Source organism: Suricata suricatta, chromosome 8 (genome assembly GCF_006229205.1).
Source record: "Suricata suricatta isolate VVHF042 chromosome 8, meerkat_22Aug2017_6uvM2_HiC, whole genome shotgun sequence".
In the NCBI taxonomy this organism is placed as follows: domain Eukaryota; kingdom Metazoa; phylum Chordata; class Mammalia; order Carnivora; family Herpestidae; genus Suricata; species Suricata suricatta.
Genome location: NC_043707.1, coordinates 114,202,226 through 114,219,333, shown reverse-complemented (window position 1 = coordinate 114,219,333; position 17,108 = coordinate 114,202,226). Strand labels below are relative to the sequence as shown.

Below are 17,108 nucleotides of genomic sequence, written 5' to 3'. Positions count from 1 at the left end.
CCCAGTGTCTGTAACCAGCATGGGCTCTTGACCATTTTCTGTTTCGTTTGTTTGTATATTCACTTACCTGTTGAACAAATCTGTGCAGTGGAAGTCCTGGCCCGGAGGCCTCATTCCAATGCTTTTTGGGTGATTGTGGGTGAGTTGTTCTACTTTTCTTAGCCTCTGTTTCCACATCTGTAAAATGGGCATGAGGTCTACAGACTGCTAGCACAGTGCTGAGTCTGGAGTTGTTGCTCAGCTGGCTGGAATGTATTACTATTTTTTTAATTTTAATTTTCATTTTTATTTGCAATTAATGACACCTTCTTCTAGAAAAGAAAGAGATCAGCACTAAGAGCTCTCAAGCTTTTGGTCATCTGATCAGAGAGTGATTTTGAGTACCAAGCTGGCCCGTGCCCTGGAGGCAGGGTGATGTGAGAGCACACAGAGCTAGTGACATTTGGGTTGTGGCCTTTGCCCTTACCTCATCCTCCCCCACCGGTGAGTAGGGGTGAGAACCTCTGGTTTTCCACATTTTTTTTTGTCACCCTACTGCCCAAACTTTGGGACATGGGCCAAGTCAGACCTCCCCAGGGAGGAAAGTACCCACAAAGGGCAGAAAGCTCTTACTAAACACTGGGACCTGTCTGCCCCTGAGGGTGCCCTATCAGAGTCTTAGGTCACCTGAGGCTTGATTATGGAGAAGCTGATTGGAAGTAAACGCTTTGGGGGCACGTGGGTGGCTCAGTTGGTTAAGCATCCAGGTTAGGCACAGGTCATGATCTCACGGTGCGTGGGTTTGAGCACTGCATTGGGCTCTATGCTGACAGCTAGCTCAGAGCCTGGAGCCTGCTTCCGATTCTGTGTCTACCTTTCTCTCTGCCCCTCCTCTGCTTGTGCTGTCTCTCTCTGTCTCTCAAAAAAAAAAATAAAACCAGGAAAAGAAAAAGTAAGTAAAGGCTTTTGGCCAGAGGGCCTGGACAGAGGAGGGCCTGGACAGAGGGGAGCACTCTCTTGGAGGAAAATCTGGGAACCCATGGAATCCCGCGGAGAGTGTATGCTTTGCCAACACACTTCAACTGTGTGAAGCGACCTGGAAGACGGGTTGGAGCAGACAGGGACTGCTGGGCTCTCGGCAAGGCCAGAGCTGCAGTAAGGGGTCTGGGGGGGGCGGGGCAGGGCAGGGTGCCAGGAGAAGGCAAGGCGCCGGGGACTCCTTGAGCTGGCCAGGCAAACAGCCCTGGGTAACTCTGCGCTGCCACTTACTCACTGGAGCTTGGGCAAGTTACTTGGCCTCTCTGAGCCTTACAAGACAGTCTCTACAAGATGGTCTCGGGACATGTGGTCAGTGCCTTGCATGTGTCTCCTGCCCTTACCACTTGCCCACAAATGGCCCAGTTGCCTACTGCCATCTCTTGCGTTGCTTTCCATGAGGCCTCACGCTGCCCCCGAGCCCCCTTTGCTGCCTGTGGCATGCCGGAAGCACCTGGGATTGACAACCCAGGGGGCCTCACCTGGACCCCAGACTGGCAAATACATCCCCCTGCTCTCTCCACCTTGAATGGGAAACTGGGCTGCATAGTCTATGCTGCTCCCAGAGGTCTGAGGCAGGGTCAATGCCTCAGTTGCTCTCTACCCTTTTCCTTACCTCCTGCTGGGTCCTTACAACTCCCTATTTGAGGGCCTCCAGCGATTGAGGAACTGAGGACAGACGCCTGAGCCGGGCTGAGCTGACACTTGAGTCTTTGGAAATAAGGGACCAGGGAAGATCTGGGGTGGAGGCAGGGCCTGGGGGCTGCTGTGGCGGGTGCCACACATTCTGGGGCAGGTCGGATGCTCCGAAAGTCATCTCCACGGGACCTCCTCATCCCAGTTCCTGTCTGGAGGCCGAGGCAGGCAATAAATCCCCTTGGCGGAGCTGGTCCCAGCATGGGCCACCCTGCAGAAAGACTTCATCAGCGGCCTCATTTGCATAAGATAATGAAACCGAAGTAAAAATAGTAAAAGAAAAAATGGCCTGGCAACTTTGCTTCCATAATGACAGATGCTTTTTAAACACTCAGCTTCTGTTTCCCAAGGAAGTGCCATCAAGGCCCCTGGAGGAGCCGCGTGTCCCAGTCGCCGCCTGATTCTCGGAAGGGTGACCTGTGGTGCCTTGAGTGCCTGGTCTCTGACCTCCTCCTGCTCTTTGCTCACTCCAGAGGGACAGAGGCAGGGAAGGGGACTTGGCTGAAAGGCAGAGAAGGACCCCCACAGAGTGAGCCTGCTGCCTGAAACCTGGCTTGTGCTTTCATGGAAAAGACATTCCTTTCTTTGTCCCAGGAGGAGCATGAGGCATAGGATTGTGAACCAGGGCTGTGAGCGGTCCAAGGCTGCCTGATTAATCTAAGGTGACAGAGGGGCCTGAGGCTTGTCTCTGATTTCGAGTCCCTGTGCCCTGCCATGGCTGACAGGAGGCCTGTGCCTCAGGAGACGTCAGGAAAGAGAGTGGGTCTATGACCTAGAGGGTGGTGGGGTCTGGTGGGAGCTGGCTCGATGGGTCTCAGATCCCTGCCCTCCAAATGGGGGTAAGACAACCCAAGGGCAAAGGAAAGGGAGCCCTTGACATCAGGGTAGAGTTTTCTGGGATGGGATTCTCCCAAGCATAGAGACCTAGAGGGCCTAACCAGGATCTGCTTCAGGACCGTCTGGATCCATCATCTCCAAGCCACTGTGGCTCTGCAGTGACTGCATGAGAAACAGAAGTAACAACAGCCAACGCAATGATGATAATGATGATGATGATGATGATGACGACGAAGACGACAATGAATAAAATGGTGAAGAAGGGGCTTGTTCCCCCAGCTCAGAGGGAGCACTCTAGTAGAGTCCCACCTGGCTAGGGGTGTGTTGGGGGATTTCTTGCCATGCCACTACCTTCCCTCTAAGCGTTGAGGACAGAGGCCTGGTCCTGATTCAGTGAGAGAAGGTGTGGCCACAGAGGATGGGGCTACGGGGTCTGAGTGAATCCACAGGGTACAGCTGGTGCTTCCCTCATGTGAGTTGGCCAGTGGGAGTCACCCGGCTGCTGAGGAAGGTGTCCTTACAGAGGGATTGAGGACCTCTGGGGGCACGCCCCTGCTCTGGACTCCTGCAGACCCACTGCGATCCACTCCTTAGAGCTCTCTGGGTGGTGACTGAACGTGGATGCTCAGGCAGAACCTGAAGGTCCCTGGACACCCGACTCTTTCTGTCTGGCGGTCCCTCTCCAGGTTGCCTCCTTGTCTTGGAATCTTTGGCCCAATTTGGGAAGTGTTGGAGGGGGAGCAGGATCATGTGTCCTTCTAGATGTGTTGGGTCTTAGACTGGGACCCAGATCTTTAAACTGAGTATTTGATCATTTTTGCTCTCTGATTCCTCTGTGTCTGGGCTGTTGGCAGGTTGGGGAGGGCTCTGCCCATTTATTACTTTCCTCCACAATGAAAGCTATCATTGGCTGAACTGTACAGGTGCCACATGATATGGGGTCCACTTCCCTCTTTGGGAAGGAAATAGCCAGAACCCTCTCTGAAGAGACAGAGACAGCACCTCCTGCTTTTGTGGTTGAGGTGAGGAGGGAGAATGACTAGTATCATTTGTTTGTCTCTTTAAGACAGGGCCATTGAGAGACGTCAGTGCCTGGGAGGGCCAGCCAGGTAGAGATGGGCTCTGAGAGGTAAAGTCAGAAGTTCTGAGAGGCTCAGCATTTAGTAGATCCTAGTTCTTTTCCTTCTTTTTCTTAATTCAAATTGCTGTCGCTTACTGTTGGCTTATGGTATGCCCATTCTGTGCTAAGCGCTTACCATGCTTTTTCTCATTTAGCCTGTACAACCATTCCATGAGGGGCGGTTTTTATGATGATTCATTTTAGATGAGGAAATTGAGGCTCTGTGATGTGAAGTTGCTCTTTCAACAACAGCTAGTAGGTGGTAGAGCTGGGACTCACACACAAAATATTGAAGTCTATGAAGGGATGGATGGAAGGATTGAGGGTACTGGACAGGCAGATGTATAGATGGATGGAGTGGTTGATGAATCAGAAGGTGGGTAGAAATATCACAGGAATGAGGATAGATGAGTGAATGGATGGATGGATGGATGAGGGAATGAATGGGTGGGTGGGGAGATGGATACATGAATGGATGGATGGATGAGTGGGCAATCTACCTGTTTTTTTTACCTTCAATGTGGGCCTCATTCTTACCATGTCTCTTCCCTCTCTCTTATTCATATTATCCTACTCCTTGCTGGACCTGGAGTATACCCTGAATCCCAGTGTTTTCAGTCCTAGGCAATGGATTTTACCTCTGTCTCCCAGTAATGGACAGATACCTTTCAACTCAAGGCCTCTACCTGCCTCTCACCTGGCTTAGACCCAAAGCCTCTTCCTGGGTTGTGGCTGCAGGCTAGACCAGAGTTCTCAGATACTGTAGCCCACTGGGTCCTGGCCTCCTCTCCATTCTGTAAGGATTTCTGGGACCCTCGCTTGGCACTTTGTCAGCTGATGGAATAGGAGGGTGGATATTTTAGGAGGTCTGCTCAACCCCATAGCTTTCTTTGGAATTCTGGGTATTCTCAATTCTTCTGAAGAAAAGAGCCTGGGTACCATGATTATATTATATGACCAGTCACTCTCTCTGGCCACAGCTGGCCCGACCACAGGTGACCAACTAACCAGAGCTGGTCTAATAATCATCACTTTCCGGGGAATTAGAGTCGAGACACTGAGGTACTGAGTCAATGGTGGTGGAAGTTCGGACCGAATGTACGGTTGGATCTGAGCTGTGTCAGGTTCTAAGGCAAGTAGTAAAGGAGATAATAATAGATGTCAAGAGCTTAGCATAACACCTGCCATGTAGGAACTGCTCAATAAATATTAGGACTCTTGATTATGATGGGGAGCATGGAGGGTTCTGGATGCAAATTAGTCTCTGCTTGAGTCGATGTTTGCATGAGGTCTGGAAGGCAGAAGAGAGGCGGAGACCATCCTCCCGCCCCCTTAGGGGCTGTCTCTAACAGGGAAACATGAGCGTTTTCAACACTATTGCTTCCCAGGTGACGAGAAACGAGTGATGGGAACGGTGGTGGCACTTCCTGGCCCAGGCTTTCCAAGCCCTGGATTACAGCTCTGGGGTGTGCTTTTGCCCCACAGCTCTGGTCCCAGAGTCTCGGACGTGGCCGCTCCCTGGACGGGTCTGTTCTGTGTTGCTCTGGGAGCCACTAGGGCCCCAGTTGGCCCATGATCCCTCTTCTCTTCCATTGGTTTTGTAAACATCAGTGTTCAATCCCTTCCTGCTAAAAATGTCCTGTCCTGAGCCTTGGTTATGTGTACGGTTTCCATCTCCTGAGAGAAACTAACTTAGGGCTTCATTATTTTCACTTTGAAAAAGCTTAGGCAAGATCTCTGATTGGTCAAGCTTGGATAAAAGACCCATCCAACATCCCCAGCTGTGGCCACAGGGGCAGGGTCACATAAGGTAGCTACATGGACGGCAATGAGTTAGGGACTGATGTGCCCACAAGGAGACAGAGGTCAGATGCTGTTGAGGACAGTCACCACACCCTTAATATCTGAAATAGGAACCAGGAGCCTGGGCTGGAGCACCCCCCCCCCACCTGCTCATAACTAGGGTCTCCTGCCTGGGACACAGTCAGTCGGGGGTGAAGAGGACACAGGTGCCCAGCACCCTCTGGTTCGAAGGAGAGAGAAAAGAAGCAGAAAACACTTCAAGGGGACCCTGTTTTCTAGAAACGTTTCTTTATTTAAAATTTAAAACCATATTACTTCATACAGCAAACTGTGCACTTTGATATATCACAGTGTCTTAAAAAGGAAAATAATCAGATTTGTTTGGAAAGTTATTTACATCAGCCTAGAATGATTGGCAAGTAACACAGTTACTATGAAACCCAAATCGTTACAAAATGTTTACAAAAAACTATATTCATAGAAATTCTGCATGTCCACAAAGGGCATCCCCTGAATGGCCCAGAGACCAGTGTGTGGGAACCATGGTGAGTGGGAGAGCAGAGCATCCAGGCACTCTGGTCTGGGTGGTGGGGCAGGCCAGGGGTCTTACACGGCCCTGTCTGGGGGCTCCGCCCTGGGGCTGGGAACCCAAGTTCCCGACAAGGGAGCCCCAGCCAGGAAGTTCGCCCAGGCAGAGATGGGGTGGGGGTTTGGAGCACAGTGGCATGAGGGCCCCTGGAGCCAGGACAGGCCCCTCCTCATGGGGCTGGGTTCGGATGTGCTCTGGCAGGGGGTGGGGTGGGGAGCCAGAGGCAGATTAAGTGCACGCCAGCCTGACATACGGGACCAGAGCAAAAGGCAGGCTGCTGACCACACGGAAGCCTGCTCCAAGGACCTTCTCCCTTGCAGACTCCAGAGGCGCTCTGACCGGTGACACAGGCAGGACCACTATCGAAAAGACTGGCATTCTTTAGAACAGGAGGGCCCAGGTGGGGCAGGGCCAGAGGTCTGCAGTACAGTGGGGGGCGGGAGTGCTCCCAGCGGACCACCTTGCTGGGGGAGATATAGAAGGGGAGGGGATGCAGACGGATGGCTTGGGCCATGCTAGGGCCGAGGGCCTTGCTGGCTTCTCATCTATCACTGGGTGTCCCTGCACTGTTCACATTTCTGGCTCCTCGGCTACTTCCTGCCAGCTGGTCTCTGGGTCAGATGAGTCTGGGGAGGTCATCTGCAGTGGGACAGGCTTGCTGGCATTACTGGTATTACTACAGCAGCTTCCCCGTATCAGGAGGCCCCAGAGTTTCAGTCCGTAACATAGAGACCCACTGCAGGGCGGTCTGAGGTCTTCTGTTCTAGAAGGCAGAGGATGGGGACAGGGCCCGTAAGTAGGGCACTGGGACATCGCACTGGCCTGCTGACGGTGCCTCTGGGGACATTCTCTTGAAAAATCCTTTTCTTCCTCTCTGTGTGCGGAGTAAGACTCTGAGGCAGAGACCTTGGCCACCTAGAACGTTCCAGCCTTTCAGGGTATTCCAGGTGGAGCCTGACACCTACCTGGCCATTGTGACAAGCACCGGTCCCAGGAGTCAAGTCCCAGTGGGACATTGCTCCTAGGACACAGGCCCTGTCGGTCTCTCCTGCCCTGCCCCCCACCCCATGAGGACCCCCCAGCGCCTGTGGTTGGGCCCCTCTTCAGGGTTTGGAGCTCGGATGTATGCAGGGCCTTCCCCATCCCCACGGAGCTCTCTGCAGCCCCTGCCCCAGGCGGATCCATTCCAGACTTTGCTGCTATCGCCTCATCCCTCGGCTGGTCCCCACCCATGCTGGCTGGGCTATGTACGCTCTGTGTGCAGACGTGCAGGGAGGGGTGTGTATACACATGGGTTATGGGTCATATGTACACTGCGCATATATATATATATATACAGCATATATATATATATCTTTTTACATTCATATATATATTGTACAGAACATTAACCTTCTACCAAAAACAGTTTTGTGACTTCACATATGGCCTCGGCTCTGAAACTTTGACTCCAGGGCAAATCCATGACTGAAAAATGGTAGCGTGACTCAAACCGGCGTGGAGACAGAGGACAGGGCCCTCCTGCTGTGGCAAGCGGCTGGGCCCATTCCAGATGCGTCCGTTCAGGCTGGGAGCTGACTGCTCCAGATGTGTCTACTCTGGACCTGTCCACAGAATGGGGCTCACTTCTTGCATCTGTCCAAGGGGTCGGTACATCGCAGGTGTTAGGTCCTTACAGCTGTTCATCCAGATCGCTGGGCCCCTTCCAGATGGCCACCCACCCAGGGCCAGTCCAGACACGGGCCAGAGTTTGGCTACCTTCCAGATGTTTGCGCATATAGCTGAGAAATGGGGACCAGCTTCATGCTGAAGTGACGGCTTACCAACCTCCACACAGTACCCTCTGGAAAAGAAGGCAAGGAGGGAGCCTCTGACTGTTCTTAGTGAGCGTGTCCCCGGGTCTGTCCTCTGCTCTCCTCCATTGTGAGGAGGGGAGGGACTTCTCGCCAAGTGGAACCTTCAGTCCCCTCCCCCATTCTGGGCGGCAGGTCTGTCTGCCAAGTGCATTGGGGAGGGAGGCGGATGTGCTCTTGTAGTTGAGGCAGTCTTGGCTGTGAGGTGGGGGTGGGGAGGCCCTCCAACCCTTCAGAGACTCAGAGTCAGCTCATCTGCCAAGAGAGCCTTAGTCCTCTGGAGAGACACTCGCAGAGTGGGCCCACCTGAGCGGCAACAAAACGGTCAGGGTTTTCTTCTCTGTCCCGGAGACCAGGGACGGGTCAAGGGGAGGGAGAAGAGGAGGATTCAGCATCCCAAATCCCCAGGGTGGCTGGTGAGGAGGGGGGTCTCCTCACTGCTGCCCCTCATTTTGGCCAGGCTGAGCAGGCTGACAGGAGGCACTGGTCTTGTGGGTAGGAGACGCGGTGGAAGGTTGGGGTCAATGTTCTGTGAAGGGAAGCCATGTGCGGCCAGACAAGGATGGTCTGGCAGGTGCTCAGGCAAGTCCCATCTTCTGTTCCATCAAAAGCCAACTTTTACACTTCCACGGACCTACCACAGTGCCACACCATGTGTGGGCAGTGCCACCCTGCAGCTCTGGTGTGCACCTGCTGGCACGGCGGGCTCTGTCTTTACTTCCTCTTGATCTGCCTCGGTGGGAGTACCTTCTCCCCCTCCTCTCCCCCGGAAGTAGCAGTGTCACCTGGCACCTTTGCTGCCCTGGGAGAGACAACAGCTCATGCTCGGGCAGGGGCGGTTTCCACTGCACTTGGGACCCTGGGCTGGCTTCAAAGTCAAACAAAGGGCACCAGCTGGAGTTTGCACATTAGTTAGTGGGAGGGGGAGTCAGGCAGCATGTCACTCCAAATCATTTTAGTGCCTTCTGGGGGACTTCCCTACTGGAATTGCTCCTCCAATACCCACGATTCTTCATTCCTCCAATGAAGCACCTTCCCAGCCCACGCCCCCTCTCCTTCTCCCCCCATCAGTCCTGGTATGAGCGCAGCCTCAGAAGAACACGGCACGTTCACAGAGCCTCATACACGAAAGCACATGATCCCGACAAATCCTCGTGACAAATGATCTCTCCCCCACAACAGCAGTGCAAGTAGACCCTGATTCCGTGCATTCCTGTTTGTCCATCTCTGCTTCTGCTGCGAGCTGGGAGCACATGTGTGAGCACAAACACACGTGTGCGAGAACATTCCCCCCAACACTAAGAAACGCCAGTTCCGCATGGCTTCTTGCATACATGCCCTGACCTGGGCTGTCCGTCTGTCCACTCCTGTCCTCCCTCCTGCTCTCTGCTGCACACACGAGCCCACACACACACACATGTGCTCACACGTGGACCCCTTGATTACATGGCTTCTCCTTTTCAACACTTGGCAATGCTTAGGGTTTTATCCTGTCCTCCAACCTCTGCCATTGGTGCATAAATGTGCACGCACGTGCACGCACACACACACACACACAAAGCATACCCACTTGTGCATGCGTGTACACGTATGTATACTCACCAGAGCCCCAGTGAAACATGGCTTCTTCTGTTTTTACATGTATGGGGCTCTGCTGCTTGTCTGGATCTGTCTCCCTCATCCCAAACGCACACACATGTGTGCGCGCATGCACATCAGAACCCAAGGATTCTTATTATATTATGCCCTGGACTCTGTCAGATGTTCAAATCTATCCTTAGGCCCCGGCCCCTAAAGCTCATACACCCATCCACACACACACACCCACACACCCACACACACACACACATATGCACGCACGCACTCCTAAGTGCGGAAGCTCACGACAGCTCACGACAGCATGGCTTTTCCTGTCATTACATGTTGGCAATGCCTCATGTCCAGCTCTCTTCTCCCACCTCCCAAGTGCACAGCCTGTTGGAGCTGCTGGGATTGTGGGAACTGGCTGGTTTGGTCCTGCAGCTCACAGGGGGGAGGAGGAATGGGATGTATCACATGAGTCAACTGTACACTCCTGCTTTGGGGGGGGCTGGAGGTTACCCTTACCCCCAGCTGAGAAGGCCCTTGAGATCTGAATGGAGCTCTTCCCTAACCAGACTCCCCAAGCAGAATAAGACACAGGTGGAAGGGCGGTAGCTCGTGTCTTCTGGGTCTCTGTCTGGAACCTCCAGCCCTCCCTCCCCTGCTCAGAGACTGTCCTCTGCCCTTGGCAATGGGAAGCCCTGCTGGCCCCATCATGTTCTCTTTAAGGACACTTGGCTCCTAACCTTTTCATGTCTCATTCTTTTTCTAGAATCTTCAGACCTCTAGGGCATCCATCCTACATGGCCAGAACCCATAGATCATCTGGTCCACCCTGACTGTTACCCCATCTGCTACGATGTCTTTGCTGTACCCCCTAACCCCACTAAGTCCAAACTGCTCTGGACAAGAGACTGGGGACAAGATGGCCTGTGTCTCTGTGTGGGGTCTTTGGTTAATTCTCTGGGAGGCAGCTCTTCTTTCAGCATCCTTGGGGCCTCTACCAGCTCTCATATCCTGTCCCTAAAAACTTTCTTCTTCTAGGGAGCATCTTTAGGTTTGGCAAATCCAGGACACCAAGAGTTCTTTAGGGACCTTCTGGCTTTCCCCCATCTACCCCAAAGTTAGCCTGTGCAGCAGGCTGTGATCCTTCTTTTGAGGAGGGGTGAGGACTTTCACTTCAACTCAGGCTTCTCTTCTCCTTCCAAGAGGACAGAAAGAGGGCAAGGTCAACTGGCCAGGAATGGGGAGTTGCTGATGAGTAGATGGCAAAGAGCCCAAGCTCTCAAATACCACGAGGGTTTAAAAAACAGCCCAGGAACCAGCCAAATGAGACCCAATGGCTCAAGGGCCTATGGGATTTCCATGGAATCCATTGTTCTTCTGGCTTCAAATATTGAATGATTCTCTTTATCTTTTGTGAGAGATTCAGGGGGGCCCTCTATCCTCTGGCCAGAAAGTAGAAAATTGGCTCTGACCACTCCCCCTACTGTATACTCCTGGACACCTCCTTGAGGAAAGGGACCCACTAGACATTGTCAATAAGAATTCAAAATGGCAGCCTCTGTGCATTCTCCTCTCTCCCATACTCCAAACTTCCCTTTTTCTCTATGGGGCTCTCTGCTTTCAACTTTGCAAAGACAAGGGCTGCCACAGATGATGCCAAGTCCACAAAGACCAAGACTATGTGAGCAGACTCTGAGGGATGGAGGTCTTCCTTCTGCCCAAGATATGTGGGGTGGCCACTCCCCACCTTCAGGTCCCAGTGGCAGCCACACTACAATCCTTAAAGTACCCAGGGTTTGTCTCTGGCCTCACAGTCAAGGCCCAGGAGGCCTGCACTCATGGGGAAAGAGTGGCAATATAAGAGCTGTTTCTCATTTTCTTTCGCCTCTGCAGGGCCGTGATAGAAACTTCTGACTGTCGAGGAGAATTGAGGGGCAGGTGGAGTTTGGCCTGAGAGGCATGTGCTTCCTTTGGCCTTGGCTGTCTCGGCTGGCGGCTTTAGAAACCCACAGAAGAAACAAGAGGCAAGCGGGGGCCTGCAGGTTTCCTGACAGGTGAGGGCAGAGGGCTCGTGGCCCAGCAGGCAGACAAACTGCTCTGGCCCCCAGGCCCAGTGTGGGCACAGGTGAGGTGCCTTCCAGTCTCCTTTGCTTTCCTCTGCCCTGCCCCAGGCCTTCGGTCCCACCCCGCCTGTGCTTAGGGGAACACAGGGCCCAGTGATGTGCTGCAGGCCATGCTGTCCTTGCCCGGAAGCCGGCGATCGTTGAACGTGTGCATGTTAATGACGGCGTCAGTCTTGACCATCATGGGCGGCTGTGGTTTGTGCTTGACCCGACGCTGGCAGGTAAGGGAGAAACGGATCTCATCGGCTACGGTGCTGCAGAAGGAACGCTGGGGTGGGGTGGGAGGGCAAGGGGCACATGGGTGAGGCCTGGCCTTGCACAACCCCAGCCAGTGCCGCCCTTTCCTCCCCAGGCTGGGCCAAGGCTGCCTGTGTCTCTCTCACCTTCAGGCCACCCACCCCCTGCCCACTCAGGGTGGCCAGTTTGGGAGGCAGCCTCCAAGGCATTACATTCTTGGTTGGAGACTATGGGAGATAGGGCAGGTAGTATCCTCCTATCCCCATTTCACAGATGGGCAAACTGAGGCTCTGATCGGCATGCACATGAAAGATCGAGGACTCAACCTGTCTGACTTTCCTCCACTGGATTCTGAGGCCAGGAACCAAACCAGTTTCACCCATGTGAGCCCAGCTCTCAGCACTAGGCTTGGGCCAGAGGCAGGTTTAGGAAACATCCAGTGAATGCATGGGTAACCTTTCCCCTGGGAGGGCTTCCGACTAAGGGGAGAATCACCATGCTCCCACTCAGGGAGTTCCAGCATGTTTCTCAAGGAGCACAACTGGGAGGCGGGTCCCTGCAAGGCAGTTGGGTGGCAGTGGCTTCTGGTTAGGTCCCTATGGGTGTCCAAAGGGGACGGCAAAAGTACAGTGGCTCCTATGAGCCCAGCAGACAGAGGCTGTCCTGTGACTTGTCTGGCAGACAGTGGAGGGGGGGTGCTGTTGATACCTCATCTTGGGCATGAGGCCAGGGCGTGAGCTCCCAGGAAGCTGTGTGGGACCTGTGCAGTGCAGGGCAATTCTGAATTCCGGCTCTGCCTCGTACCCGCTTCCCCTCCAAGCTTCCCTTTGTTCAGCCACTAAACACGGAATAGCGTCCCTCTTCACCTCCCTTATTCATTCTGAAAATATTTATTAAGGGCCTGCTATGCTCATTGCACTGTTCTAGATGTTAGGCATACAGACGTGAAAAAGACAGATAGGTCTCAGCCCCCAGGGAGTTTATGGTCTATGATGTGATAGAAACAGGTAATAAATGTGCAAGCAAATAAATCACTTCAGAAAATGGTGACTATCTTTAAGAGAATAAAGGAGGAGAATGGGATAGAGCGGGGTTGGGCGTGGGGGCAGGTGGGGAAGGAACTTGAGTGGTGGCATTTGAGCTGAAACCTGAATGACTAGAACATGCCAATAATATGGTGCTCCAGGGCAAGAGCATTGCAGGTGGATGCACAGCACGTGCAAATGGTTTGGAGCTGAAATGCATTTGGTGTGTTAAGAACTAAACAGGAGGCCAGTGTGTGTGGAGCACAGTTAAGGGAGTTCAGTGTGGGAAGGAGAAAGGCAGACAAATGGTCCAGGACCAGATCTTGTAAGCTTTTTGGTACAGTGTGGAGCTCACTCCAATTGTATGGGGAATTCCTCAAGAATCTGGTTCTTTTTTAATGTATTGTAATTTTTTTAGCCATTCCTTTTCATTGGACATCAAGGGTTCCCCTCACCCCGTTTTTCATACGATAATGAACACTTCAGTGAACATCCTTATAAATAAAACTGCATCTACCCTTGGCCACTTCCACTGGGCCTATTTCTAACAGTAGAAATTCACTGTCAAAATGTGTGGCCACTTTTCAGACTCTGTCCATACTGCGAAGCTGCCTTCTAGAAACGTATCCACTTGGACTGACCCCAGCAATACGGGAGCAGGTCCCTTTCCTCCTGCCCAGGAGAAATGCAACACCAAGAATGATCTTTCCCCTTCCTCTTTGCTGACTCTGGCTTACTGATTATAAAGGGCCCTATTTCATTTCTGATGGATGTAAAAAGTGCCTGTTTGGCATGGTCCCCATCACACAGGCCTTAACTGCAATCTCCTTCCACACTGGCCCTCTGTCCCTTTCAACTTCTCTGTGAGAGGCACCTCCCTCCAGCCCGCAACTCACGTGCACATTTAAATCACCCTATAAGTACACTTTCTTAAGACACCAATGCCAGGCTCTGCCACAGACTAATTCAAACCGTCTCTGGGAGCGAGGCCAGGGCATTAGCACTTAAAAAACTCTCTCCCTGTGATTCTAATTTGCTACCAGGACCCAGAAACATTGCTCAACCACACTCGAATTAATCAGATGGGTTGAGCGGAGTTCTCCTGTCTGTACGCTTGGGCGAGACCTCTTAACATTCCTTTCTTTTTTAAAATTTTTGATTATGGAAATTTCCAGCTCCATGCAGGAGCGAGAAGAGTATAATGAATCCCTATGTAACCATCACCCAGCTTCAACAATGACCGCAGAGGGTTTTGTGCAGGGGAAACGACATGGTTTGAATTAATCGTTAAACAGGGCACTGGCTGTGTATGGAGAGCGGGTGGGAGCAAGGAGGCAGGGAGGCCAGACTGGAGGCTGTCACTGGGAACAGCTGGAGGAGAGGGGGTGTGGCCGGACTCAGCACAGCAGCGGTGGGAGTGTGTGCTCAGAGTCAGTTCAGAGGTGGGGCCGGGGGGCCTGTTGGTGGAGGGGAGGCCAGGTGGACTCAGACACCACGTGTGAGCCCAGGTGGAACCCCACCCTCCCCCCTCCTGTCCCCACGCAGGGCCCAGTCCTCGAGGCTCACCTGCTCTCGCTCCGCTGTTTTGCGGAGCTTGTACACGAACTCGCCCACGGCCACCAGCACGGACAGGACCAGCCCGGCGGCCAGGACGATGAAGATGCCCCCGATCTTCTGGACGCCCAGGGCGCTGGCCTCTTTGTTTTCCTCCTCGGGACACCCGCTGCCTCGCCACCACTTCTCCTTCATGATGTGGAGCTTGTCCTCCTCCTGCAGCTGCAGGATGGCGATGGTGATCTTGTCCCGGTACGGGGAGCCTGTGGGCGGGGGGGGGGGGGGGGTGGTCAGGGGTCCTGCTGGCAACGGCGTTCCGCGCATGTGCGTTCGCCCTGCCGGCATCCTGCTCGGTGCTGGCTGCCACCACCAGCCTCTCCATAAGCTCAGAAAGGCCCCTCTTTGAATCGATTTATGGTGTCTGGGGTGGGAGAAATGCCCTGATTTGGGGTGGGGCGTCTTGCTTAGGAGTCCCCGTGTCCATAGGTCCCTAGAAGGCGCAGTGTATCTGGGCTCCATCCACAGGGGGAGATAGATGTCAGGCAGAATAGGTATGTCCTCTGAACATGTCCCCGCAACACCCCGCCTCTGGGTTGGCCCTAGCTCTCCTCTGCCCAGGCCCAGGCTGACCCCGCGAGGTTGTGATGCTGCTCCTTGGTCTCTGGGTGGAAGACATGCCACCTTTTTTAGATTCAGTGGGATGAGCCGGGAGAGGGAACAGAAGACAGTGTGTGTGTGTGGATGCAGGGCCCTGCCCATCCTCTGTCCAAGTCCCCCTCCCGCCTGCAGCCCCTCGCTCACCCATGGGTGTGCCGATGCCATAGCCCTTGGAGTCGATGAGGCCCCCGATCTGGGTGAGGTTGCAGTTCCTCTGGGTGACATACTCGATGGTCGTGGACTCCATGAGCAGAGCGTAGTCAGCCGTCAGGGTCCTCTGGATGCCCTCCTCATTGTTCTTCACCAACGCCGAGGGCTTGCTGCTCATGAAGGCCCACATCTTCTCAAAGGTGGATATCTTGGATTTCTGGCCACAAGGGGAGGGAGGATGCACACAGTTACTGAGCACACCGGGGGCCACGCAGCCCACTTCAGAGGACTCTGGTCACTGAACTCCGTCTAACACCCTCAGAGCAGTGGCGGGGGGGGGGATGCACCCACTGCTCAGAGGTAGAAACTGAGGCCCTGAGAGGGGAGGTCCCAACACACACAGCCGGTGAGTGATGAAGCCAGGATTCAGGCTCAGGTGCCCCCTGCTTAGAAATCCCTGGCTCCTTGCCATGGCTCAGTGGCTTTCAGCCTGAAATTATTTAAATGCATTTTCTTTCTCTGATATATATTAAAAGTTTACACATGCAGGCCTTGTCCTGAGAGCTTTATCTCCAGTAACTCACTGATTCTTCATGACACTCCAAGGAGACGGGTGCTACCCTCGGCTCCATTTTACAGAAACTGAAGCATGGCTAAGTGACTTGCCCAAGGTTAGCAGCAAAGTTAGGCCTCAAACCCAGGCCATCAGACCCTAGAGCCCATGCCCCTAACCACTTAGCTTCCCTGCATCATAGAAACCTCTGTGAGGGTAGACAGGGGAAGTTGCTGCCAATGAAGGCAAAGTTTGGTGGGTTCACCCCACTTCAGGGCTCCTCCTGTGTGCCGTGTTCCAGGGAAAAACAAGGGTTTGTCCGTTGTTCTTCATTAAGGTGGTTGGGGTGAGAATGGGGGTCAGTCAGAGCAGGTGGTCTGCAGGCCCTTTATCTCCTGTGATTGTCCCCAGAGCATCCCAGGCTGGACGCTGCTGCATGAACAGAACTAGCATCCCTAAGGTCAGGCTGGTGGGTGAGCAGCTGTGCTTGCCCTGCCTGGCTGGGAAGATTCAGAGAAGGTGCTGGGGCAGGGAGAGGGGGCCAGGGTGGAATGTCCCCTGCTGCCTGAGAATGGGCAGATCAAGCTGCAGGGCATTCCCGAGCTTTCTCAGGAAGTTACAGCCCACCAGCTAGCTGCTCGCAGCGGGGAAAGGCTCTGCCTCCGCAGACCCCAGGGGAGCAGGTGGCTCTGCGGGCCCCATTGTGCCCGGCTGCTTCCAAGTCTAACTGTGCCTGTCTGCGATGTCAGCCTGGCTCGCTGGCACCTGGCCCAGCTCCGGTGAGCCTGACAGCAGGGGTGTGCTTGAACAGGTCTGGGCAGGGCTGGGGGATGGGGAAGGGCTGGGGAACGAGCTGTGTCTGTCAGGAGTCAGGGCGGTGCAGGCAGTGGCTGGGAGGAAAGTGTATCGATGATTCTGCGGGGCTTCCTGGCTTGGTGAGGGATGTCTTCTCCAAAAGTGGCTCCCAGAGGCCCAAGCTTGCCTAGGGGAGCTGGGTAGGGGTCCCAAAGCAGCAGGCAAGACCCCATGTGGAATCTATCAGAACCCAGAATCCATCAAGGGCCAGTGATGCCTCTGCTGGGCCTGGGAGCACCTTCCCGGAGAAGCAGCCACCAGCACCCAACCTGCAAATATATCTGCCTCGAAGCTGAAGGCCCTTGATGGGCTCCATCCGAGCAGCAAGCCGGCTGCTCCCAGCACCTCCGCCCTCCTACTTCCTGTGCCTGCTTGCAGCTACTCCAGCTACTCCGCACTCTCACCTCTTCACCTCTTGCCTCCACACCTGGGCTCTCCAGCTACTCCATCTCGCC

At 53.9% G+C, this 17,108-nt stretch overlaps 1 protein-coding gene across 1 annotated transcript in view; it reads right to left on the bottom strand.

Moving 5' to 3' along the window:
* Nucleotides 1-5,739: 5,739 nt before the first annotated feature.
* GRIK3 (glutamate ionotropic receptor kainate type subunit 3) overlaps nucleotides 5,740-17,108 on the bottom strand; it is a 223,364-nt gene continuing 211,995 nt past the window's right edge. The window contains exons 14-16 of the mRNA XM_029948707.1: nucleotides 15,240-15,462; nucleotides 14,451-14,701; nucleotides 5,740-11,890 (exon numbers count right to left, since the gene is read on the bottom strand). Of these exons, the coding sequence (XP_029804567.1) occupies nucleotides 11,696-11,890; nucleotides 14,451-14,701; nucleotides 15,240-15,462 (669 nt within the window). The 3' untranslated portion in view covers nucleotides 5,740-11,695. The remainder of the gene's footprint in view (nucleotides 11,891-14,450; nucleotides 14,702-15,239; nucleotides 15,463-17,108) is intronic.